At 38.8% G+C, this 27,676-nt stretch overlaps 1 protein-coding gene across 1 annotated transcript; it reads left to right on the top strand.

Annotated features, from left to right (window-relative positions):
* The first annotated feature begins 8,829 nt into the window (after positions 1–8,829).
* Positions 8,830–10,117, top strand: LOC143533752 (E3 ubiquitin-protein ligase RDUF1-like). Its single transcript, XM_077028428.1, has one exon. The coding sequence runs from the start codon at positions 8,907–8,909 to the stop codon at positions 9,969–9,971; it is 1,065 nt and encodes a 354-aa protein (XP_076884543.1). The 5' UTR covers positions 8,830–8,906; the 3' UTR covers positions 9,972–10,117.
* Positions 10,118–27,676: the final 17,559 nt, after the last annotated feature.

The following is a 27,676-nucleotide window of genomic DNA, read 5'->3' as shown; positions in this document are numbered from 1 at the left end:
CTTCACCATAGGCATATGTGTGCTATGTTTAGGGATAAAGTGATTGAAAAGAAAAAAAGAGAGAGTGAGAGCAGAAAAGTTGTCTAGAGAAAACAGATGGGGAGAGTCTCGTGGGCAGACCCGAGGTAGAGCTCACCTCGGGTCGGCCGTAACATGTTTTCTCTTTCGGTATGTAATGTGTTTTGATTTATATATAAAGCGTTCTACAGATCTGGTTATTATATTCGTGTGTTTGTTTGTGTGTTATTGTGTTCTTCGTCTCCAACACCATTAACGGTTCTAGGAGGATTCCGCACTCCTAGACTCCTTGCGGATCTCGTATCGATCACCATCGCACCGGGACTTACAAGTGGTATCAGAGCCTTAGGCTCTTATGCTATGGTTCGAGATCTGCGTTTTGGTGTTTTTGGCCCGTTTCAGATCTGATTTTAGGTGGGGAAATCGGCAACGGCGAAGTTACAGGGTTTTGGCGAAGTTGTCGCTAAAATTTTAGGGTTTTGGCCAAGTTACTAGAAGGTGAAGTTAATAAAGGGAGAAGTTACTGATTGGCGAAGTTATTGGTTGGCGAAGTTATTAGGTGGTGAAGTTAAAGCTAGGCGAAGTTAAAGCCAAGCGAAGTTAAATTCAGGTGAAGTAAAGCCAGGCGAAGTTAAAGTTTGGCGAAGTTAACAAAGGGCAAAGTTATCTGGTGGTGAAGTTATCAGGTGGTGAAGTTAACAGATGGTGAAGTTATCTGGTGGTGAAGTTATAAGCTGGTGAAGTTAAAGAGGGGTGAAGTTATCAGGTGAAGTTATTAGGTGAAGTTATGAGGTGAAGTTATCGATATGTTTTCCTTTTTCCTCCTACGTTCAAGATATGGTATTCCCAAAAAAAATTCGGGAAAGTTTCTTGAACGAAAATTTTCTATGTCGTTCATATGAAAGGAGGATCACTGAGGAAAAATTTGGAAATAATATTTGTGGAGATCATGGATGCTCGGGTAATAAAGATCATGGACGATGGTTAAGCTTTTGATGATTATTACAGGGCATATGTGTTAGATTCTGTCTAGGTGTTTTCGTGATGAAACTGATCACTTGTTGTTGAGTAGTTGAAGATTGAACCTTATCTTATAAACCGATTATGGTTGAGATGATTGATTAGGCATCGGGATGCAGATCAAAGATTTTGATCGACATAATTTGGAGGGGCTTACACTGAAGGGGAGATCTGATATGGAAGACGTCGGATGATTGGTAGATTTGTGAAGCTAGAAGACAGATTCAGACACTACTGGTTGAAGACATGATTGATGTTGCGTATATGTATGTGAAGTTCAACATTGAAGATCACTGTGCAATGTCTGAAGATCGAGTCTTGCCAGGAGAAGAACATAGAAGATCATCAGTTAAGGGGGTGTCTGTTGATGCATGTTTTGTAACAGATGATCTTTAGTGTCTGTTAGAACTGAGAGCAACGGTCAAGGGGGAGTCTGTTGGTGCATTTGGTGACCTTCGCTATGCAATTCCGACCAGCTGGGGAGAAGTTGTGGAAGGAGCCAACTTCGCCATAGGTGAAGTTAGAACAACTTCACCTGTTGGTGAAGTTAGGACAACTTCACCATAGGCCCAAGCCCGCGAAGATGTTTATCTATATTGATGTGCGAAAAACTATATATAAATATTAATAACTAATTCTCGCAATTCAACACTAAGTCTTAAATTTATAAAACCAAACAATCCTAACTAAGCTTCACACAAACGACAAGTGTATCGGTCGCGTAGCAGCACAGTCTAATGGAAGTCCGGATGTCAAACACAAAGACACGTGAGAATGGCTCAGATAATTAACCCTAATCTAAGTCCTGCCTAAATAATATATTTATTTATCTTAATTATTTAAAATAACTAAACTTAACTAACTTAACTTAACTTAACTAACGATGAAACTTAACGGAACTAACGATAATAAGAAAACGAATCACCTAGGTAAGATGACTTAACGGGTATAGGATGGCGTAGGTGCTAACAAGTGTTTGAAACCGGCTTCTAAAGATGAACTAAGATAGATGGAATCAAGGAAATTGGGTCCCTACGGTCAGTTTTACCAGAAAACCCTAACAACGTCTATTTAGCTTTTAATTTACGGTTGCTTATTTACGTACCCTAATGATTTATTACTTGGTCCGTATCAAAATCACAATCCTCACTAAGGCTCGAGCTAATTACAAACCTAGGAAGAGAGGGGTAATTCAATAATAAGGATAATATAACTCAACTTACAAACTAACATAGTCGATAGCTAGAAAACCGCACGTGGTCTCGCAACGGGTAACTAAATCAACTAAAGGAGAGAGATAAGCTAACACCTAAGGTTTTGGTCCAACTCAAAGGGGATGATCCTATCGACCTAAATGATTCAAGAAACCCAAACCCTAATGGCACGCGTCTACCACAATCAATCAACACACTTAGTATTAACCGAACTAGCAATTAACGACTACACGAAACAAATTCATGCAATAATCAACTACTCGGGGCTCATGCAACCTAAAATACATCTAATGGCAGCAAGGTTCATGGAATAATATTGCAAATTATGAACTTTACAATAACTAAACAATCAAACACGAAATCAGCACCCGAAAAGTGATAAATCAACCGTTAAACATAAAACTTAGGAGATTCAAACAAATTTAGCCAAGCATAATGAATGAACAGCAGATAAAATAGATAAATATGATAAAAATGTTCATTAGAATCTGATTACAACTTGTTTGAACGTCTAAAACTCAAAAACGAACTCACAATCATTTAAATACTCAAAATCGAAAACCGGGTGATGAAATAACGAACCAGCTACTCCTCCTCCTTGGTAATTCGTTTTGAACAGATCTTTGGTGGCTGGGAGGGTGTTCAATTCGTTTTTAGGGTTTTAGGTTATTAAATATATCATTAAACTTGATAAGCAAGCCAAACTAGGTCCATATAAGCCCATATAAGACAAAATAATCATGTTGATGCAATTGGGCAGCCATGGAACACCCCTAGGTCCCTGAGCTACGTGACCATGAAGAATCAGGTGCTGCGCGGCGTGGTCATGCCCTTTGGGTCTTCGTTTATCGACTACTGACTCGTTTAAACTTCGTTTGTGCGTACCGGCTTCATCCGAGCTCCGTTTTAGCTGATTCATTCTCCATTTAACTCGTTTTCTCGCTCTCTTCAACATGAGATCTATTAAATACACAAACATGTAAATTCATGCAAGAACATCTTATATTCGTTAACGTTTAAGCACAAAATAACATAATAACTATTAGGAAAACATGTGTGTTTTACACCACATCATATATATATGTGTGCTATGTTTAGGGTTAAAGTGGTTGAAAAGAAAAAAAGAGAGAGTGAGAGCAGAAAAGTTGTCTAGAGAAAACAGATCGGGAGAGTCTCGTGGGCAGACCCGAGGTAGAGCTCACCTCGGGTCGGTCGTAACATGTTTTATCTTTCAGTATGTAATGTGTTTTGATTTATATATAAAGCGGTTTGCAGATCTGGTTATTATATTTGTGTGTTATTGTGTTCTTCGTCTCCAACACCATTAACGGGTCTAGGAGGATTCCGCACTCCTAGACTCCGTGCGGATCTCGTATCGATCACCATCGCACCGGGGACTTACATGGACATAGGGGTCTACCGATCCGTACTTTGGATTCTTGTGAAAGAACGGTTGCACGCATCATAGATTGGAGGGTAATCACAATCTGACGGTTCTTCCATTGGGGTCGTTTCTTCTTCGGGTTCCTCTTCAGGATCCTCTTCTTTTTCAGGGTCTTCTTATTCCATCAGTTTTGCAGTCTCGTGCACCATTAGGGGTATACGGAAGCTTTCGTATGGCATCAATACTCTCATTCTTGGCTTTTGGGACAGTCCTTTGGAAGAGTTGGGGTGAGAGTCCACATCATCAAAAGTAGATGTTCCGGTATGCCACCTTCTTTGATTGGAATGACATTGCATCCAGTCGGACGAGTCAGATTCCGGTTCCTCCTTTATTTGTTTGTTGGCGAGGAATGCGTATGACGGATGAGGATTCGGCGGTTGGTATATTGGAATCTCGGACAAATGGTATATTGGAACTTCGGATGGATGATATGTTGGTACATCGGACGGATGGTACATTGGTATGCTTGAGGGATGATAGCTTGAGTGTCTTGGTGCCTCATACTCATGTCTTGGCGGATCATTTGGTCTTAGTTAAAGAAATCCTCATAGTAATCCTCGCTCATGGTTTCGAGAATTCCAGCCTTCTTTGCTTCACGTACATAGCTATTCATCATCTTCGTGAAATACATCTAATAGGTTGGGTGGTTTAGAGTGATGAGGGAAAGAAAATGTTACCAACCTATCTTATCCATATTCAAATAAAACAAGTAGTAAAATATTTTTCCTATTCACTTGGATCGAAGCTTAGGTATTATTATTTAATACCTAATTTGCTAAGATCGATGGCTTTGATACCAACCTGTTACACCCCCATCTTAGGGCTTGGCGTGCGACCAACAGTTGGTGCCACTTTTGTAAATAAATCAAAGTTAGCAGATTAAAGCGGAAATATAATTAACGTGGGTTATAATATTTACATATATTTCAAAAGACGGGATTTTAAAATTCTCGTTTAGTGTTTAAAAAACATTTACTTGTTTCATTTACAAACCACCATTTCATTTAAAATTTTAACGAAATAAATCCGAGCCATCGGATATCTTGAGCACTTCGACATCACAAGCTTTTATTCTTGGTTACCTGCAAAATGTTTAGAAAATACGTAAGCAACACATGCTGGTGAAAGATAAACCTTTAGTTAATCTTATTTTACTTTTCTTTAAAACCCTATGTTTCTTCTTCTCTAAGAAACGTATACTTTCTTTTCTTTATTATTTAAGAATTATCATAATAACTTAAATAATTTTTCAATAACAAAGAATTATATAATAAGCATATAGATATAATATTCATATTCTTTTATTTTCTTTGTTATGTTTTCTTTTATTTATCGAGGTATCGAGTATATCCTCGACTTAGGGTTTTAAGCCTTTTCAAGATTCTATTATTATTTTATTTGGGCATAATGCCTATCTTCGTCGGCTTATAAAAACCCTATAAAATCGAGCAACATTTCGACGCCGCTTCACTTTATTTATCTTCTTGATCAACACCCTTTTATTGCACGCAAAACGAGGTACACCAATACTTCACCACACGTCGGCACACTTTACGAGGTGGGTCATCGGGACGTCTGGATGGCACACTCTTCAAGATAACATCATCGGTATCATCGGTGTAGTGCACGTAGATCGAGGAAAACGTCGATATTTTGACACGGTTATCGAGAAGGCTTAGCACGAACTTCGAGGTAGTGAGAGAGGGGTTATTTTAGAGAGATAAAGTTGCTGTGAAATGGGTGTGAGGAGTGAGAGAGCCCAAGCCCTCTATTTATAGGCAACCCAATGGGCCCATCGCGATACGCGATGGCCCTTTGGCTAGCCCGTCGCGTATCGCGACGTAGGCTGTCCTCGTCACCAGTAGCTCTGCCACGTGGCGGATGCGGTGCCACGTGGTGGCATGTGGCGATACATCATGCCACCGGTTGACACGTGGCAGCACGTGTCACACATGTCAGACCGCGTCATCGCGATACCCGATGACGTTGGTTCCTCGACGATCGCGTATCGCCATGAGGCCATATCTTAGGTTTGTAATCAAGCCCTTCGCGATACGCGATGGGCTTGTCCTTTGTTCCGTCGCGTATTGCTGTGGGACAGAAAGACAAATTATCATTTTTAGTCCTTTGACTTTGGAAACTTGGTATTTTTGATCCGATATTTTCACGATGTTACACTAAAGCTACATGAAGCCCCTCCATAGCAATAAAAAAACCATGGCTCACCTTAAATTCGGAAGAAGGACTACCATTAAACAAAACCGAAACTTCCGCCAATGATAAACACGAATTAATCCAATTGATTTACTTATCGATAAAACCCAAGAAAGACATTATTTGTGTTAAATATTCCCAACTCAAAGAGTCATAAGCCTTCTTGAAATCAATTTTATAAATCAACTACTTATTTTTCTTCTTGTAGTAGTTCATCACCTCGTTCATAATAAGAACCCCATCAAGGATTTGACAACCTTTAATATTCGCGGACTGTTCTGGGCTAATTATTGAGTCAATGACTTTAGCCCGTCTATTATATCTCGCCTTTGAGGTCATCCCAATAGTTCTTAATAAACCCAAAAGAGAAACCATCTGGACATGGTGATTTATCTGAACTGCAAGACTAAATATCTTCTTTAACCTCCTCTATTGAAAAGCCAGTCGTTAAATGATTGGTCTGATCAGTATAACTTTTTGAAACCCTTATCTGATAAAAGTTTGAATCCTGAAACCGTTGAAATTTGAAATGGTAATAATTAACAAAAGCTTCTTTAGTTCTAAAAGGATTAGAAATCCATGAGCCATCTATCTTTAAACCATTCACCGTTAACGTTCTTCTACGTCCTTTGAGCGTCGTATGAAAGAACTTTGAGTTTTCGTCCACATCGACATTCCAATTAAGTTTCAACTTTTAAATCGATTCTGGTTTATTGGCCTATTCAAGCTTTAGTAATCACTCAAACAAATACGCCACGTAAAAGATCGAGGGACATAAGCATACTCCCACTCACACCCCCGATGTCATTACTCAATTGAATTGCCAGATCACATCTTATACTAGGCTAATTTAGAGGGTTTAAACCCGTATTGGGCTTTTGGCACATGAAGAGGGGACTCCAGATGATCCACTATGGGCTGATTTATCCATAGATTATCACACTGTTTTTTTTACTTTCAGGGACGATCTAGTACTGTGGGGTGAAGCCAGGGCTTGGGGCAGAAAAACACATTTTCTTCTGCAAATATGCATGTGTGACACACACACACACGATAGCCTGTTGCATTAATTGGGAATGATCGAACTATGGGAACATATCTACTGGGCTATCACTATACCTTGCTGTTGAAAAGCGTATGGTTCATTTCAAAACTCCTAAATAATTTAAGAATTTTGTAAACTTTTCAATCAACTTTCTAAATTTTTTTATATATCATATTGTTTGAGGGTAACGTGTTACTTTTTATATGTAACGTTATGACTACAATTATGAAAATTCGTTTTTAAAAATATTTATACTTGTACACATGTGTAAATCGATTATTACATAGATATCTAATTAGTTTATTAACACACTAGGATAGAAATCCGTGTAATATATGAGATGGATAAAAGTTAATTGAATAATAATAAAAAAAAGTTAGATAAAATGATTTAAGTAATACGTAATTGATATACATTTACAACTAATTGAATAATAATAATAATAATAAATAGTAGACAAAATTATTAAAATATTACATAAAAAATAAGAAAAAATCATTAAAACCTTTATAAAGGTTCAATGTGATGCACAAATTTAGTAAAGTGAGAATTAAAAAAAAAAAAAAGGTGTGTGGTGGGGTGGATCCCAACTGATCCTAAAATTGTAAAAAAAAAAAAGCTTAGTACAATAAAATGAAAAAAGATATATATTCTCACTTAAATTGTAAAAAATAACTTGGTAAAATAAAAGGACCAAAATATATATTCTCTAATATAAAAGAATCTAGTTTTCACCTTCATAGCAGGTCGGTTATAATGGCAGTACATGATAGTTCAGATGATATACACAAATTTGTATGATAAAAAGTTCAATCATAGCTTATTCTATATATTTTTCTTATAATTTAGCTAAAAAACACCATTTTATTTATTTATTTATCATTTTTCAAAAAATTTTCACATTCTATTCCCTATTTATATTCACAAATTACTTTTTATTATTATTACTTTTTGTCTTGTTATATAGTATATGGTGATTGAGAGATAGTTGATATATTATATGTATGGATCAAAAGTGAGATCCTATATTAAAGTTTTTACATTAGTTGACATATAACTCATCCATATAATAGGGAATGGATTAAAAAGGTAATTTTGATGGTTTTTTTCAAAGTTTATCCTAAATTATATGTTTTTGACAATTTTAGAGAATGGACTGGGAATACTCTAACCAGTTATAATGATCAAATAACATTCTAAACAAAACTAAAACTTGAAAAGAAACAAAAACACACATTTTACTACATGATGAAACATAGACAAAGTAACACATTGGTTCGTGCAACATCTTTGACATGGCAAGCCCGTAAGATATTGGTTCGTGCAACATCTTTGACATGGCAAGCTGTAAGATATCAAATCGCCCACACTTCACCATGCCATGTCAACTCCTCTCACCCTTAATGATTCTCCGTGGGAAGCTGATCCAGCCATCTAGGACTCAATTCAAATGAGTTGTAGGAGCTTGAAGTCCTAGAGATGCGATATAACTTCATATTTTTAATAACCTACATGGGAATGTTTATAAGCATTTACTAAAAAAACACTTTTCTTATAGTCATTTTATTAAACCAAATACCAATTGGTCCCGCACTAGTCTTATGACTTTGTTTAAAAGAGGTCGTGAATTCGAATCTCGCCTAAAAGATTTTAGTTGTGATTTATTAAACTATAATACATATACTCGTTTTATTTAAGCAAGCATTTTGAAGGTAGGTGGCAGTAAAAGAAGTGGGAACAAGGACTTTGACGCGTCCAACCAACAGAAGGCTCCTTCTCTCATCATCACGCGTGAACTCTATAACCAAATTTCCTCTTACTTTCCTCTTATCATTTCATTTCATTTCATTTCTTTTCTTTTCTTTTCTTTCCTTTCTATTTATATAATGACCAGTTACCGGAATCTGTAACTTATTATTCTCCTCCGGATCTCGTACTTTCCATTTCCACCATGTCCAGAACCACCTCGTACTGGTGTTACAGATGCACACGCATCTTCAGACTTACATCACAAGACACCGTCACATGTCCTTACTGCGACGGAGAGTTCATCGAAGCCGTCGACACCCCCGCCTCTTCTCCGCCGGAATCCCACCGCCGTAACACCACCGACCCCTCAGATCTGAGAGTCCGCCGCAGATATAGATCCGACAGGTCTCCGTTTAACCCGGTCGTCGTTCTCCGCGGCGGTGATGATAATTCCGGCGCCGGAGATCGAGGGTTTGAGCTCTACTACCACGACGGCGCCGGCACCGGACTGCAGCCGCTGCCGCCGAGGATTTCAGAGTTCTTAATGGGATCTGGGTTTGACCGGTTGCTTGATCAATTGTCTCAGATTGACTTAAACGGGCTGGGTCATGCCGATCATCCACCGGCGTCAAAAGCAGCTGTGGAATCGATGCCGGTGATTGAGATCTCGGATGTACACGTCAGCAGTGAACTGCACTGTGCTGTTTGTAAGGAAGCTTTTGTTCTTGGAGCTGAGGCTCGTGAGATGCCGTGTAATCACATATACCACTCGGATTGCATCCTCCCGTGGCTTAATATTCGAAACTCATGCCCGGTTTGTCGCCACGAAGTGGCAGCGGATTCGATGAATGAGAATAACCAACAGAATGAAGACGAGTCGGCACCGGTTGGATTAACAATTTGGAGATTACCTGGAGGCGGGTTTGCTGTTGGGAGGTTTTCGGGCGGTAGACGAGCTGTTAATGGAGAGAGAGAGCTTCCGGTTGTGTATACGGAAATGGATGGGGGGTTTAATAATGGGTTTGGGACGCCTAGGAGAGTCGTGTGGGAGTCGGGGAGGAATAGGGGGAATGGAGGAGGTGGATTCGGTAGGGCTTTTCGGAATATGTTTTCGTTCTTTCGAAGAAGGTCGGGTTCGGGTTCGAATTATGATGGTGAGTCAATGAATAGGAATCGGAGTGTGTCGAGTTCGGTTTTCGGTAGAATGACGAGTAGGCGAAACAGGACTTGGAATTTGGATGAACAAAATGGTTTATCTAGGTGGTAGTAGTAGGGTTTCAATTAAAGCTGATATTTTAAAACTTCATTTTTTGTAGATATGTTTGATTCATATTTATGAACCCTACATTTATGTTGGACATAATGGAAAATCCAGCCATTTGAGGCAAAGAAATGCAGGGTTTTGATTTTGTTCAGATTTGTGTAAGTTTATTCTATTGTATGTCAGAGTATAATCATATTAATCCTTTGTTTCTAATTCTGTTTTTGAAATGAATTTGTTTGTTGATTACAAACAGTTAGTTCATAAACGTCATGGATTCCTAGAGCATATTCAATGGACCCATAGAGGATACGCTCTACTGCATACTAGTAGGACTCCACTTTTTAAGCCCTTTAGGTGCGGGTGCTCCCCATTGCTTCGAACGACCTGGTTTAACGCGGGCTAGGGTGGTGATGTGGCCAAATAATAGCGCCGGTTTAACGCCGGCACAACCAACGGTCACGGTCTAAACAGTTGTTTTGAAAAACCAAAGTTGGTTCTAGTATAATTGTTGTCAAGAACAGGTAGATCTTTTATAAGATTCACTCGGAAAAGGTTGAAAATGATTGGTCGGTCGGTCCACTTTTCCAGAAAGTAGAAATGATGAGCAGGAATACAGGAACAAACATTGTCTGTTTATTTGTTTCTTTAGTTTACTTTTAGGTTGTTTACAATTTAGCTATGAATTTGGCCTTTTACCCTTTTTCTATAAATTATGATTGTGACCCATAATACTTGTCAAACTTTTGGTATTTATACCTTTAAATTATATGTTAAATATGTGTACATTTATACTTCAAATAAAAAAAACATAAACCCCTCCCGGCCTCCCCTCTTCAGATCTCATTCGCAAGCTGAATCTCCTCTTATTTATAACATTTGAGGGTGTGACAAAGAATAAGGATTTCTTGGTGGTTCATTATTACCTCTGGTGGTTGACGGGGTAGGGTGGCCACATGCGATGAGAAATATGGTTTCTTGATGTCAGTTGATGGTGAGAAGGGATATGTTGGGTTTCTAAACAAACCATATTAGGCTGTAACAAGTAATTTTGGGTCTTAAGTTATGACTACGTGTATACTTGGACATGGTCATGTGTTAATTAAATAGTTTAGGTTATACATAACAGCATTACATTTTATAATAAGTCATTTTGGACCTTATGATATATATGCGTGATTAGTTATACACATTCGGGCCTTAATGGTCTTAATGACAACTTAATTTACACTATATTACATACTAGCTTTAGAATCCGCGTAATATACAGGATGATTTAAATAATTAAGTTACAAAATGTATATAGAAAAATGTATTACATTTATGCTTGGATCATTATACATAAATTAATTTTATTTATATCACAAGATGATTTTTTCCAAAAAATAATGAAATTAATAAATAAAAAAAACAATGCACGTGCAAAAACATACCCAAGAGCACTCCGTATATTGAAAATTTATTCTCAGTATAGTGTATGTATAATTGAAAGAAATTTGGTTATGAACAAATTTTGGAGAATACTTCTCATATAATAATAGTTTTGAGTTACACCATGAAAAAGATTTTGATAAGTTTGAGAGGGTTCTCGACTTGTTCAATTGACAAAAAAAGACCATATTAACATGTTCAATTTTGTGAATGTTTTTCTTCACTTGAACATAATTTTGCACGACATGTTTCACATACAACATTCTGACCACTATTCAAGAAAAAATCAATGCTAACACAAATGTTTATAATTCGATAAAAGTTAGAAGTATTGATAGGCCTGGAGGTGGCATGTCAGAAATGCTTGTCATTTTTTCTTAAATTTTAATAGTCATGTGAATAATACTTAATGTGAAAAATTCCGAATCTTTTGACTATTTTCAAAAATGTCATTAAAAATAAATTCGAAACCCATTCACATTTAAAAATCTAACTTTCATTTGTTTTACATTTTCAAGTCAAAACTCTGAACCAGTAACAAGTTTGACGATAAATCTATTTTCATTCTCAAATTTTTAAAATTCAGATTACCCATTTTTTACGCGTAACAAATTTGAGCCAAATGTAGTTAATTTGTACCAAACGATCTATTTACACATAAAATTTTAACCCGTAACAATCAAATTTAAGTTTCACAAAAACACAGAAACAATCCTTGATTTAAAAACCCAAGAAACTAAATATGATAGACTTTATTATATTTGAAAGTGATTGGTATATACTATCATTGCAATTTAACACATATATGTATAGTTTGATAAGATTACTCACACACTTTGTATATTTCTGTATGTCAAAAACCAGAATACAAGAGGTATATATAACCTAACAAGGAAAGCTAAGAGATAAAACCTACAAACAATAAATATACAAAATTAATAGGAACCATCCATATTCATCAGTTAACACCCCCCCCCCCCCTCCCGTCAAACGAAACGGTGGCGGGCCGAGACGAAGCATATCTGGAAAGATCTCAAACTGAGGACGGGATAAGCTCTTGGTGAAGATATCAGCCACCTGAAGCTTGGATGGTACAAACTTAGTTATTAGCTTTCCAGAAGAAACGAGCTCTCGGATAAAATGAACATCCAGTTCCAAATGTTTAATACGTTTGTGAGCAACAGGATTCTGGGTTAAAAATAATGCACTTTGGTTGTCACATAAAAGAGTTGGAGACCCGGAAGGGAGTGAGCCGAGTTCACGTAGGAGTTGGGTGACCCATATGATTTCAGCAGCAGTTTGCCATGGCCCGATATTCAGATTCACAACTTGAGCGTGAGACTGTGGGTTGTTTCTTTGCACACCATGAGACGAGATTACCACCAAGGAAAATGGAATAACCATAGGTAGAACGCCTTGTTTCGAGACAACGTGCCCAGTCTGCGTCTGAGAAACCAACTAAAGTATTTCGAGTCGGGACTGAGAAATAAATCCCATAGAAAATGGTGCCTTTTACATATCGTAAGATTCGCTTAACCTCTTGGAAATGATTTGTTGTTGGAGAATGCATAAACTGGCTGACTTGATTGACTGCATAAGAGAGATCCGGGCGGGTGATGGTGAGATATTGTAGAGCACCAACAATCGACCGATAAAGTAACGGATCATTAAATGGAGTGCCATTTGCTACCAAAGAAATGTTTGCGGGTAAGGGAGTATGGGCCGGCTTACACTCCAACATTTTTGCGCGTTCCAATATTTCAGTAGCATATTTAGCTTGATGAAGGAACAAGCCATTTGAGTGGTGCACAACTTATAGGCCCAAAAAATAATTTAACTTACCCAGATCCTTGATAGCAAATTCTTTATTTAGCGTGTGAATGAATGCTTGCATGATAGTTTCCTGATTACTTGTTAGTATTAAGTCATCTACATATACTAACAAACACATAACACATGCACCCCTTATGAAACGTAAACAAGGATGTGTCAGCACGAGAGCAAACAAAACCATTTTTGATTAAGAATTCACTTAACCGAGGAAACCATGCACGTGTAGCATGTTTTAACCCATGCAAGGCTTTATTTAAATGACAAACATGATTAGGAAACCGAGGATCATGAAAACCAGGCGTTTTTTCCATAAGAACATAATCATCCAAACGACCATGTAAAAATGCATTGTTGGCACCTAGTTGGTGTAACTTCCATTTATTCAAAATTGCAAGAGATAAAATAATCCGAACTGTGGTTGCTTTGTCAACTGGACTGAACGTGTGGGAGTAATCAATACCAGGATACTTAGAGTAACCCTGAGCAACTAGACGAGCTTTATAACGATCAACTGGCCCATCAGATAGAAACTTGGTGCGGAAAATCCATTTACAGCCCACAACATGACGGTCAGGAGGACGCGGGACAATAGACCATGTATGATTGTGATGAAGAGCTTGTAGTTATTTGGTCATAGCCGCAAGCAGTGTGGCTGTTTAATAGCAGAAAGATAGGACTTAGGGTCATGAGTAGTATGTAATGCAATGTGAAGCGGGTCCGTTTGGAGTTGAGAGTAATTTGCCAAAATGTCTTGGTTTGAAAATTCCGGCTTTTGCACAGGTTACCATAGGGTGCGGTGGTTGAGAAGGATGTGGTGAAGATGGATTAGAGTCTGACTCGGACGAAGACGAGGATGGTGAGGATGGGGGAGACTCGGACGAAGCCGAAGATGGGGAATTTGGAGGGCTAGGTTGTGGTGGAATAACAGATGGTGGAGTGGGTGGCATTGGAGGAAGAATGTCACCAATAAAAGGAATGGGGGCATGGGTTATAGGATCGGTAGGCAGCTTGGGTTGTGGCTTAGGAATAAAAGGGAAAGGATCAAGAAAAGAAGTGAGTTCGAGATGGCTGATTGGTACTTCATTGGGCATATTTTTGAAGGGAAAATTAGTTTCGTCAAAGCGAGCATGACGAGTAATGAAGATGCGAGAGGTTTGAGGGTCAAAACATCGGTAACCCTTGTGAGCAGTTCTATAGCCGATAAATACACAGGGAAAGCTTCGTGGCGCAAGCTTGTGATCGGCATAGTCACGAAGAACGGGAAAGACCCGACACCCGAAGGTACGAAGGGTTTTATAATTTGGAGTTTTTGAGAATAAAGCCTCAAAAGGTGAGATACCACCAATAGTGTCAGTCGGTAACGATTAATTATAAAAACTACAGTGGCGAAAGCATCGACCCAAAAAGTAGTGGGAATTTGAGCATTAAACATCATGGCTAGCCCGGTTTTAACTATGTGGCGATGTTTGCGCTCAGCTCGACCGTTTTGTTGAGGAGTGTGGGGGCATGAAAAACGATGGTAAGTGCCATTTTGTTCAAATATATGTCTAACTTTTTGATTAGCAAATTCACCACCTCCGTCACTTTGAAACGTTTTGACTTTGGTGGAAAATTGATTTTGAACAAGTTTCAAGAAAATGTCCAAAACGGTTGAAAAATCCGATTTTAACCGTAGTGGGTAGAACCAACAAAAGCGGGAACAATCATCAATAAAAATGGCATAATACCTATAGTCATCATGTGTATAAATGGGAGCGGGCCCCCAAAGATCGCAATGGACGATATCCAAAGGTGAGATGGCACGGTCCATATTTAAGTCAAAAGGTAAGCGGGTGCATTTGGCCATTTGACAAGAAGTACACAACCCCGGCTTTGGTAAAATAGAGGAAACAGAGAATAAATTATGACATCGTAATTTATTTATTAAGTCAAAATGGGCATGTCCCAAACGAGAGTGCCAAATTTCATATTGTCACACCCCCATCTTAGGCCTAAAAGTGTGATCAATAGTTGGTACCATATTTGTAAATAAATCAGAGTAGCGGGTTAATGCGGAAGTCTTATAAAAACATGTGGATTTAGATTATAAATATTTACAACACAAAAGACGAGACAAAAGTCTCGTTTAGATTTACTTGTTTATAAGTTTTACAAAACCACTATTTCATTATATTTAAATTTTAAAAAAATATCCGAGCCATCGGATTCTTGACCTTCTTCGTCTTCTCAAGCTCTAATCTTGATTACCTGCAAAATATTATAAAATACGTCAGCAACGAATGCGGGTGAATATGCTGACGCTGAAAATAGTTTTCTTTACTTAATCACCCCTCGAGATCACGTAAGCCTCGGCCCATCTTGGCTTAAGAATAATTAAGTTAAACAATCATTATAAACTCGAGTCTCTACACTAGGTCACCTCAGCAAAACACCACAGCGTTTCGACATAACTTAGGTACCATAAATATACACATGGTCAGTCTCACTCGAACGTAACTTAGGTCCGGCCCATCGTGGCTGGAGGTCGTGACCAAGCGTGGTGCGATATGCCCACCGAATTCCACATATGTAAGGATCCAGACAAACGTATACTACAGCCTGAGGACTAGGCTTATACTCTTATTTACAATGTTTTTAGAGACACGTAGCCTCTTGTAAAGTCTTACACATAACACGTTTGATTGTTTGAAAACAAGTTTGTAAAAGTGGGGCGTATTCACCTTTTCAATGGGATCGGCTTTCAACACCGTCCGTGAGTCTTTCCTTTGCTATCTCTCACCTATAGTACGAGTATAACCTTTGTTAGTCGGATATACAATCCGGCTTAAGACCTTTAGTCTCGTTTATCTCGATGAACCTTTAGTTCAAATTTTCTTTTACTTTAAAACCTTTAGTTAAAAAGTATTATTATAAACCTTTAGTTTATTTACAAAAACCCTATGCTTCTTTTTCTTTAAGAAACGTATCATTTTCTTTATTATTTCAGTATACTCATTATACTTAAATAATATATTTATAACAAAGAATAATCATACACACATATATATACACTCAAATATATATTTCACTTTTCTTTTCCTTTATTTTCTTTGTTATATATTTCTTTATTTATAGAGGTATCGAGTATAACCTCGACTTGGGGTATTAAGCCTTTATAATATTTTATTATTATTTTATTCGGGTATTATGCCTACCTTTCTTGGCTTAATAAATCCTACACACTCGGGCAGCACTTCGACGCCTTTTTCTTTATCAACACACGCTTGATCAACCATTTTCTTGGACACACGAATCGAACACCAACACTCCACGGCACGCACTTCAAAACGATTGTCGGAACATCGAGACGGAACTACTTTCTTTTTTGGAATGTTGTCGGGGAATGGCACGAATATCGAGGTAACAGGCACGGTAAACGAGGAATCCGGCACGCAAAACGAGGTGGATCGAGGGCACGCTTTTCAAGGTCTAGAGATAAGTTAGAGAGAGAGTTGTGTGTGAGATTTGGTGTGATGGAAATGAAATCCCGTGGCTGCTATTTATAGACCTGATTTTGGTCTCCATCGCGGTACGCGATGGGTTACTTGGCAAGCCCATCGCGTAGCACGATGTAGGCTTGCTGACTTACAGGGTAGACCTGCCACGTGGTGCCACGTGGTGGCACGTGGCGGCAGACGGTGCCACCGTGTGCCACGTGGCACACTATGTCAGATACCCCATCGCGGTACGTGATGGGTGTCCCTTCTGATCCATCGCGTATCACGATGGGTCAGGAAAACAGTATTTACAATTTAGACCCTGGAGTTTGGAATTTGGCAGAATTGGTCCCTTGACTTTGAAAACTTGACATTTTTTGCCCGAAATTTTCATGATGTTACATCCACTCCACCTTGAAATAAATCTCGTCTTCAATATTTGCTTTACGAGAATAAGTGGGGGTATTTCTTTCTCATTTCGGACTCGAGTTCCCATGTGTACTTGGGTCCTCTTCGGGAATCCCATTTTACTTTCACGATTTTCAATGTTCGTCTTTTTAATTTCTTAGTTTTCAAATCTTCAATTTGAATTGGCCTTTCAATGAATTTTAAGTTCTCGTTAATTTCTACATCTTTTAATGGCATCGAAAGAGATTCGTCGCCTAGACACTTACGCAGATTTGAAACATGGAATACGTCGTGTATCCCTTGCATTTCGTCGGGCAGTCGCAAACCATATGCAACAGTTCCAATTCGTTCAAGTACCTCGAAGGGTCCAACGAATCGAGGGCTAAACTTTCCTTTCTTGCCGAAGCGAACAACGCCTTTCCAAGGCGAGACTTTTAAAAGAACTTTGTCACCAACATTGAACTCCAACGGCTTATGAAGGACATCGGCGTAACTCTTTTGGCGATCACGTGCCGTCTTAAGTCGTTCTCGGATTTGAAGAACTTTGTCGGTGGTTTCTTGGACTATCTCGGGTCCAGACAATTGATTGTCTCCAGTTTCAGACCAGCACACAGGCGTTCTACATTTTCGACCATATAACGCCTCAAATGGTGTGGCTTGAATACTTGTGTGATAGCTATTATTGTACGAGAATTCCATTAGGGGTAAGTGGTCATCCCAACTTCCACCTAAGTCAATTACACCAGCCCGGAGCATGTTTTCCAACGTTTGGATGGTCCTTTCGCTTTGCTCATCAGTTTTTGGATGATAGGCGGTGCTAAGGTTTAACTTTGTGCCGAGTGCTTGTTGGATGCTTTTCTAGAAATGAGATGTAAAACGACTGTCTCGATCAGAGATTATAGACAGCGGTACTCCATGCAAAGCAACGATGTTGTTTACATAAATACGCGCTAGTCTATCCATAGAGTATGATTCATTGATGGGCATAAAGTGTGCGGACTTTGTTAAGCGGTCCACAATTACCCAAATAGCATTATGTTGACGAGTCATTTTAGGGATTTTGGTAATGAAATCCATAGTGATTAACTCCCACTTCCATACGGGAAATTCGGGTTGCTGGAGCAATCCCGAAAGCTTTTGATGTTCAGCTTTGACTTTCAAACACGTTAGACATTTCGTAACATGCGAGGCGACATCCCTTTTCATCCCATTCCACCAATAATTTGCTTTGAGATTATGATACATTTTGTCGCTCCCGGGATGCATCATGTACTTGGATTTGTGAGCTTCATTCAAAATTTTCTCACGCAAATTTCCAACGATTGGTACCCAAATTCTATTTCCGAGTCTAAGGATACCATCGTCACCCTTAACTAACGAGTCAATGGTGCCGTTATGTTTTTCGTCGGAGATTTGGTTTTCGTTGATTGCTTGAGTTTGAGCATATTTGATTTGTTTAATAAGATCAATTTGAAATTCTAGCCTTAACGCTCGGACTCTTTTGGGTTTCTCATGCTCTTTACGACTTAAGGCGTCAGCCACAATGTTGGCCTTACCTTCATGATAACTAATTTCGCAATCATAGTCGTTTAGAGTTTCCATCCAGCGTCGTTGACGCATATTAAGCTCTTTTTGATCGAAGATGTGTTTTAGACTTTTGTGATCGGTGTACACAGTAAATTTTACTCCATAGAGATAGTGCCTCCATATCTTAAGTGCGAAGATAATGGCGCCTAACTCTAGATCGTGAGTCGTATAGTTCTTTTCGTGTACTTTGAGTTGACGAGAGGCGTAGGCGATTAATTTCTTTCATTGCATTAGCACACATCCTAAACCAGAATGAGATGCATCAATAAAGACAACGAAGTCTTCGATACCTTCTGGTAAGGCCAGTATAGGTGCTTAAGTAAGTTTTTGTTTGAGTACATCGAACGCCTCTTGTTGCTTTGTTCCCCATTCATACTTAGAATTTTTATGAGTCAAAGAAGTTAGGGGAACATCGATTCGGGAAAAATTTTCAATGAACCTTCGATAATAGCCGGCCAATCCTAAGAAACTTCGAATCTCGGTTGGCGACTTTAGGATCTCCCACTTAGAGATAGCTTCAATCTTAGTGGGGTCTACTTGAATACCAATGACGTTGATAATATGACCAAGAAATTGTACATCGTGCAACCAGAACTCGCATTTCGAGAACTTGGCGTACAACTTCTCGGTTCTAAGAATTTCAAGTAGTGTTCGAAGGTGATTTTCATGGTCGTCCTTAGACTTAGAATAAATGAGTATGTCGTCGATGAAGACGATGACAAATTTATCCAAGTAAGGCTTACAAATTAGGTTCATCATGTCCATGAATGCAGCTGGCGCATTAGTAAGTCCAAATGGCATAACGGTGAACTCATAATGGCCATACCTTATTCTAAAAGCCATTTTTGGAATATCTTCGGACTGAACTTTGAGCTGGTGATAGCCGGAACGAAGATCGATTTTAGAAAAGAAGCTAGCACCTTGAAGTTGGTCGAAAAGGTCATCGATTCGAGGAAGTGGATAACGGTTTTTTATTGTAACTTTGTTGAGAGCCCGGTAGTCAATGCACATACGCAAAGATCCATCCTTCTTCTTGACGAATAATATCGGTGCTCCCCATGGTGATAAACTTGGTCGTATGAACCCTTTCTCGAGAAGCTCATCAAGTTGTTTCTTTAGTTCCTTCATCTCAGTTGGCGCGAGGCGATACGGAGCTTTGGCGATCGGAGCAGTACCGGGAATAAGATCTATTCTAAACTCTACTTCACGATCGGGAGAGATTCCGGGAAGTTCGTTGGGGAAGACATCAATAAAATCAGAAACAATAGGAACGTCTTTGATTCCCTTTGGTTTAGATTCTTCGGTGACGTAGGCCATGAATGCAAAGCATCCTTGATTCAAACATTTGTTAGCCCTTATCATAGAGATTAGACTAACTTGGCCAGCGTCTTTATCCCCTTCAATTCGAATAGTTCATTTATCCGGGGCTCGAAGTTCAACGGTCTTGCTATTGCAAAGGATACGAGCATGGTTGTCGGATAACCAATCCATACCCAATACAACATCAAAACCCGCAAGAGTCATAGGTAGCAATTGAATAGGAAAAATATAACCGGCTAATAAGATTTTTCCGTTTTCTAAGGCTTCGGAGATTTTAATGATTTCGCCATTAGCGGTCTCGACGCTTAGAGTTTTATTAAGTTTGATTAAGGGTTCGTTTAATACACTACAAAATTTATAATCTATAAAACTTAAGTTGGCACCTGAATCAAACAAGACTCTTGCATAAGCATTGTTAACTAGGAACATACCGGTAATGGTTTCCGGCATGTCGGCCGCTTTCTTTGTATCTAGGACGAAGACTCTTGCATTGCCCTTCTTGGGCTCATTCTTTTGACCGCTACCACCCGCACCACCAGTCGCGGGCTTGTTCTTGGGGAATTCAAAGCTAAGATGTCCCATCTCTTTGCAATTGTAGCAGGTCATCTTCTTTTTCCAACAATCGGCCGTGGTGTGGCCGGGTCTATTGCATGATTCACAGACTCGTGGAATGAAATTGCATTACCCCTATGATACTTCTTGCAAACTTTGCATTGCGGAATGCCGGGGTTGAAGCCAGACCTTCGTTGGTCTATTCCTTTACCCTTGAAACGGGTGTCTCCTCCTTTCCTCGAGTCGTGTGATGTTACAACTTTCTTATCCTCCTCCTTATTGCGGATCATTCCACTTATCAAGTGACCAACCAACTCCATCGCGGAATCAGCGGTTTGTGGCAAGTGTGACCTCACCATGTCACGAATCTCTCGTGGTAATCCCCAAATATAACGTGTAACTTTGATGGATTTAGGGGTAACCAACTGGGGAACCAAACGACAGTATTCGTGAAATTTCGTGTTATACTCACGAAGGTTCGTTCCAACAACCTTGTGATTTAAGAATTTGATTTGAATTTGGTCAGTCTCGTGCATCGGGCAAAACTTTGCCATCAACAACTCCTTGAACTCATTCCAAGTTAGATTATACATTACCTCCCTTCCTCTACTCAAGATTAGAGTATTCCACCACTCCAAGGCTTCTCCTTTGAACATGAGGGCAGAATATTGAATCTTCTCTTCATCCGAACACTTGCTTGTTATCACGATCGTCTCCATTTCTTCGAGCCACCTCATGGTTGTGATGACTCCCTTATCACCATGAAACTATTTTGGTCCATAGTATTTGAAATCTTTAAACGAACACCCACCGATCTTGAGTTTCTTAAATTCTTGTCTAATGCCTCCATCGGCATTCGACTCATGAACACTTTCTTCAAAATGAGATGGTTTCGGACGAGATTTAACAGATCTTTGGGAAGGATGAACAGATTGGGAATGTTTTGTTTGTCTAGATTGTGATCTAAATTCAGTTTCGGCCCTTACGGCATCTTTTACTAACTTTTGGATTTGTTTCATGTATTTATCGGGAATCGATTCCTCTCATTCATTTTCAGGACCTTTCCCTTTTTCTTCTCGTTTTTTGGCTTCCTTTCGGGAGGCCTCTCGGTTATCACTTTGTCGAGACATTTTTATCTTTTATTCTTTTCAATCTTTTATCTGAAATTTAACATATTTCTTTTCTTAATACACAATTTTATATATTTCACATACATATACATTTCATAAAATGATATGTATATTATTTTACAACATACTTATATATCGTTTAAACGATATATAAACTCTTATCCTTATTACATTATATGTTACACATATCACACATACTATCTTAACATGTAAACTTCATCTATTGAAAACATGCTATCATCATCATCCTCTCAATCCTTCATGAATTTCTTCACTACTTTCATTAGCTTGTTACATTTTCGAAGAAGCTTCTCTCCTATGTTCTTCTTTTTCCATTCGTCCATAGCTAACTTCTTCCTTAATTCATCTGTCTCATGCAAGGCTCGATCAAGATGTTCCTCCTATGATTGTGGTATCTCGTTCGGGTATCCATACTTTGGAGGTGGGTCGCGGTAACCCATCATCACTATGTCATAATGGTTCTTCGGGTATGGATACGGAGACGTTCTCACATCCAAGGGGTAATTGAAGAATGCATCGACTGCTTCATTTTGTTCACGAATTTCATTGGCCTGTTCTTCAATGGATGGAACTTCACCTTCGTATGGTGGAAAACTTGATGACGCTTTTTCCTTGAGTTCATGGAGAAATTGCATATAGGAATCGACAGAACCATAGCTTGGAGTTGAGTGTTGTTCTTCGATTGATGTGGTTACTTCATTTGGATTGTCAGGATATTCCTCCTCGGGGTCTGTTTCCTCTTCCGGTTCCTCTTCTGGTTCCTCTTCTGGTTCCTCTTCGGTCATTTCCGGCATGTGAATCTTCTCGGATGGCATCGTCACTCTCATCTTGGGCTTGTGAGATGGCCCTTCCTTGTTGACGCGGGAATCAGCAGAATCCATAGTTGAAGTGCCGGTAAGCCACCTTCGTTGATCAGAGTGGCATTACATCCAGTCGGATGAGGAAGACTTTGGTTCCTCCTTGATTGGTAAATTGGAGAGGAAAGCATATGAAGGATGTGGATTTGGCGGTAAATATGTTGGAACATTTGATGGGTAGTATGGCGGAACTTCTGATGGCTGATAGGTGGGAACTTCAGAAGGATGGTATGTTGGTATCTCTAATGGTTAGTACATTGGAAGGCTTGTTGGATGGTAGCTGGATTGCCTCGGTGCTTGGTATACTTGATGAGGTGTATTATCTAAGTGATAGATTGGACTTGGGTTGGGGTTTTGATTATGTTCCTCTTTGGAATTGAAGAATGATTCAAAGTAATCCTTACTCATGATGTTTCTTGGGAACTTGTAGTATTTTCTTGCCCTTCTAGCTTCATTATCATAATATTCCATTAACTTCTCGTAAGACATCTTGATAGGTGGTTTAGAATGTGGAGAGGGAAACAGAAGGTTACCAACCAATCTTATCCCAAATCAAATAAACAAGTAAATTATTTTTCCTATGCTTGGATCGAAGCTTGGGTATTGTTTTATGATACCCAATTCGCTAAGATCGATGGCTCTGATACCAACTTGTCACACCCCCATCTTAGGCCTAGAAGTGTGATCAATAGTTAGTACCATTTTGTAAATAAATCAGAGTAACGGGTTAATGCGGAAGTCTTATAAAAACATGTGGATTTAGATTATAAATATTTACAACACAAAAGACGAGACAAAAGTCTCTTTTAGTTTTACTTGTTTATAAGTTTTACAAAACCACTATTTCATTATATTTAAGTTTTAACAAAATATCCGAGCCATCAGATTCTTGATCTTCTTCGCCTTCTTAAGCTCTAATCTTGATTACCTGCAAAATATTATAAAATACGTCAGCAACGAATGCTGGTGAATATGCAGACGCTAAAAATATTTTTCTTTACTTAATCACCCCTCGAGACCACGTAAGCCTCGGCCCATTTTGGCTTAGGAATAATTAAGTTAAACAATCATTATAAACTCGAGTCTCTACACTAGGTCACCTCAGCAAAACACCGCAGCGTTTCGACATAACTTAGGTACCATAAATATACACATGGTCAGTCTCACTCGAACGTAACTTAGGTCCGGCCCATCATGGTTGGAGGTCGTGACCAAGCGTGGTGCGATGTGCCCACCGCATTCCACATATGTAAGGATCTAGACAAACGTATACTATAGCCTGAGGGCTAGGCTTATACTCTTATTTACAATGTTTTTAGAGACACGTAGCCTCATGTAAAGTTTTACACATAACACGTTTGATTGTTTGAAAACAAGTTTTTAAAAGTGGGGCGTATTCACCTTTTCAACGGGATCGGCTTCCAACACCGTCCGTGAGTCTTTCCTTTGCTATCTCGCACCTATAGTACGAGTATAACCTTTGTTAGTCGGATATACAATCAGGCTTAAGACCTTTAGTCTCGTTTATCTCGATGAACCTTTAGTTCAAATTTTCTTTTACTTTAAAACCTTTAGTTAAAAAGTATTATTATAAACCTTTAGTTTATTTACAAAAACCCTACGTTTCTTCTTCTTTAAGAAACGTATTCTTTTCTTTATTATTTAAGTATACTCATTATACTTAAATAATATATTTTATAACAAAGAATAATCATACACATATATATACTCAAATATATATTTCACTTTTCTTTTCCTTTATTTTCTTTGTTATATATTTCTTTATTTATCGAGGTATCGAGTATAACCTCGACTTGGGGTATTAAGCCTTTATAATATTTTATTATTATTGTATTCGGGCATTATGCCTACCTTTCTTGGCTAAATAAACCCTACACACTCGGGCAGCACTTCGACGCCTTTTTCTTTATCAACACACGCTTGATCAACCCTTTGCTTGGACACACGAATCGAACACCAACACTCCATGGCACGCACTTCGAAACGATTGTCGGAACGTCGGGGCGAGACTACTTTCTTGTTTGGGATGTTGTCGGGGAGTGGCACGAATATCGAGGTAACGGGCACGAAAAATGAGGAATCGGGCACGCAAACCGAGGTGGATCGAGGGCACGCTTTTCGAGGTCTAGAGAGAAGTTAGAGAGAGAGAGTTGTGTGTGAGATTTGGAGTGATGGAAATGAAATCCCATGGCTGCTATTTATAGACCTGATTATGGTCCCCATCACGTAGCGCGATGTAGGCTTGCTGAGTCACAGGGTAGACCTGCCACGTGGTGACATGTGGCAGGCCTTGTGTCGCGTGGCAACACGTGGCAGACGTGTTGCCACATGGTGACACGTGGTGGCAGACGGTGCCACCGTATGCCACGTGTCACACTGTGTCAGACACCCCATCGCGGTACGCGATGGGTGTCCCTTCTGATCCATCGCGTATTGCGATGGGTTAGGAAAATAGAATTTACAATTTAGACCCTGGAGTTTGGAATTTGGCAGAATTGGTCCCTTGACTTTGGAAACTTGACATTTTTAGCCCGAAATTTTCATGATGTTACACATATGATGCCAAAGGTGAAGATGACGAAACAAAACACGTAGGAATCGGGTCTTTCAAAACATATAGCCCATCTGCACATTCACCGCGGGCTAGCACCTAACTTGTTTTGCGATCCTGAACATAAAATGAAGGGTAAGATAACAAAACATTAGCCGGGTTAACCGGTTAATAGAGAGTAAGTTACGAGCCAAATGAGGCACAACAAGAACATTTTGCAACTTTAGTGATGATGCAATAGTCGTATTACCTATGTGAGTAACAGGTAATGAAGTGCCATTTCCAAAGAAGACCCGATTTTTACCTGAGGAAGGCGAGACATGTTGGACATTTTGGGTGTTGGAAGTCATATGATCAGTTGCTCCGTAGTCAACGAACCAGTCCGGGCGAGAGTTTGACAGGTTGCACTGAGATAGAAAAGCATTTGCAACTGACTCATTGGTTTGGGGACCGCGAGTAGTAAAAGTCTACAAGGATAGGCATGATGAGGCTAAATGGCCCATTTGACTGCACAATTGACAGTGGGGGGGGGGGGCGAGTATAGCCACGGTCTCCACGGAACCGTCCACCACGACCACGGTTGAAGAACCCCCTACCACGAGTATTTGATACGCGGTCCCGACCACGTTCAGAGGTAACCGAGTTGGCAACAGTTGAAGAGGAGGAACCATGAAGAGTCCAATAAAAGTGGTCATGGCCATCGGCTTTAGCAATGAGATCGGGGAGTGGGATATCAGGGTTTGTGCCACGAACCAGAGTGGAAAAATTCTCGAAAGTAGGTCCGAGACCGTAGAGAAAACATGTGTTTGATTGGTTCTAGATAAAGGATCACCAACAACAGCCAATTGATCACATAACTCCTTATATTGGCGGCCGTATTCAGCAACGGTTTTGGATCCTTTGGTGAGAGATCGAAGACGGTCCTTAATGCTTTGAACACGCTCAACAGAGGTGTTCCCAAAGGTTGATTCAAGAGTTGACCAGATCTCACGTGCGGTTTTGAGGCCAACAACCGCACTCATGGCTTCTTCAGATAAAGTGGCGTTGATAAGAACAACAATACGGAGATCAGTGGCAAGCCAAGCCAAATAAAGGGGATTATCAGTGGTCTTATCTCCGGTGGTAACCGTGGGGTTTGGAGGCGGAGAGGAGCCAGTAGCATGGCCGATTAGGTCATGGAGGGAGAGGAGAGGTTCAATTTGATTCTTCCATAAGAGATAAGTTGTGGATGACAACTTGATGTTAACAAAATTGGCTAGGGTATTTGGGAGAGGAGAAGAATCAAAAGAGGAGGATGCTGCCATGGTGACAGGGAGGGAGGGAGAAGAAAACTGAAGGAACATGGGAGGGTGGGAGAAAGGTTAGGCTCTAGATACCATGATAAGATTACTCACACACTTTGTATATTTCTGTATGTCAAAAACAAGAATACAAGAGGTATATATAACCTAACAAGGAAAGCTAAGAGATAAAAACCTACAAACAATAAATATACAAAATTAATAGGAACCATCCATATTCATCGGTTGACATAGTTTACTAAATTTACCGAAAAATAAATAAATTAAAATCATATATTTGTAATTTATAAATATATATGAAAATGTACAAAAAAACCAATACATAGATGGATTTATTTTAAAAAATAGACCAACTTTTAAGTATATATTTATAAGTTAATGATTAAAAAAATTACTTTGTAAATTGAAAGCAATTAGTGTTTTTTATCTATAATCTTCAACAATATACATAGTATAATATGTTAATGATAACATTTAAAATTATATTCTTTTCAATATTTAATAAACATGGTTTGTTATTGATTTTTGGATTTCACCAAGTATATTGTGAAATATATATATTCTAACAATGTATATTAGTATAATATGTAAATATTTATTTGTATAAAAATGTATAGATATAATATATATAAAGTTTAAAGAAAAATGAATCATTTAATTAAATATAATATAAATGAAGTGTAAAAGGAAAGTGAATAATTATGATCTATGTCATATATTAGTTTTGGAGGAAAAAAATGTGAGAATTCATCACAAACTGGCATGCGTTTACAATTATTTTACTTTATTAGAATACTAGTTTTAGAGCCCGTGTAACACAAGAGATTATACAAATTATAAAATTACAAGTAAAAAAATAATTACATAATGTATATGAAAAAATGTATCACAAATATGCTTGTATCTATACCATGTGTATATAAATTGATTTTATTTATATCACAAAATGATTTTTTGTAAATGAACTTAATAAAAAATGCACGTGCAAAAACGTATCCGATAACGGTTCTTTTATTTAGACTTTCATTATCAGTATCATACAATGTTGTAAAAGTAGGTCTACAAGGCCGAGTGCTCTCCGAGTACTCACTCCAAGTTATGGTGTCGAGGGGAGTTTCTTTAACTCCGCAACTCCGCCTAGTTACTAAAAATTGTTTAAAGGTGGTCAACATCAGCCAGAAATACATCTAGTCAGTTAACTTGGGCATATTTTGACTTAAAAA

This window comes from Bidens hawaiensis, unplaced genomic scaffold (genome assembly GCF_021521415.1).
Source record: "Bidens hawaiensis isolate Kalapana, Puna unplaced genomic scaffold, B.hawaiensis_p1.1 tig00009863_1, whole genome shotgun sequence".
In the NCBI taxonomy this organism is placed as follows: domain Eukaryota; kingdom Viridiplantae; phylum Streptophyta; class Magnoliopsida; order Asterales; family Asteraceae; genus Bidens; species Bidens hawaiensis.
The sequence above is the reverse complement of the archived record's forward strand: the minus strand, read 5'-3'. Positions and strand labels throughout refer to the sequence as shown.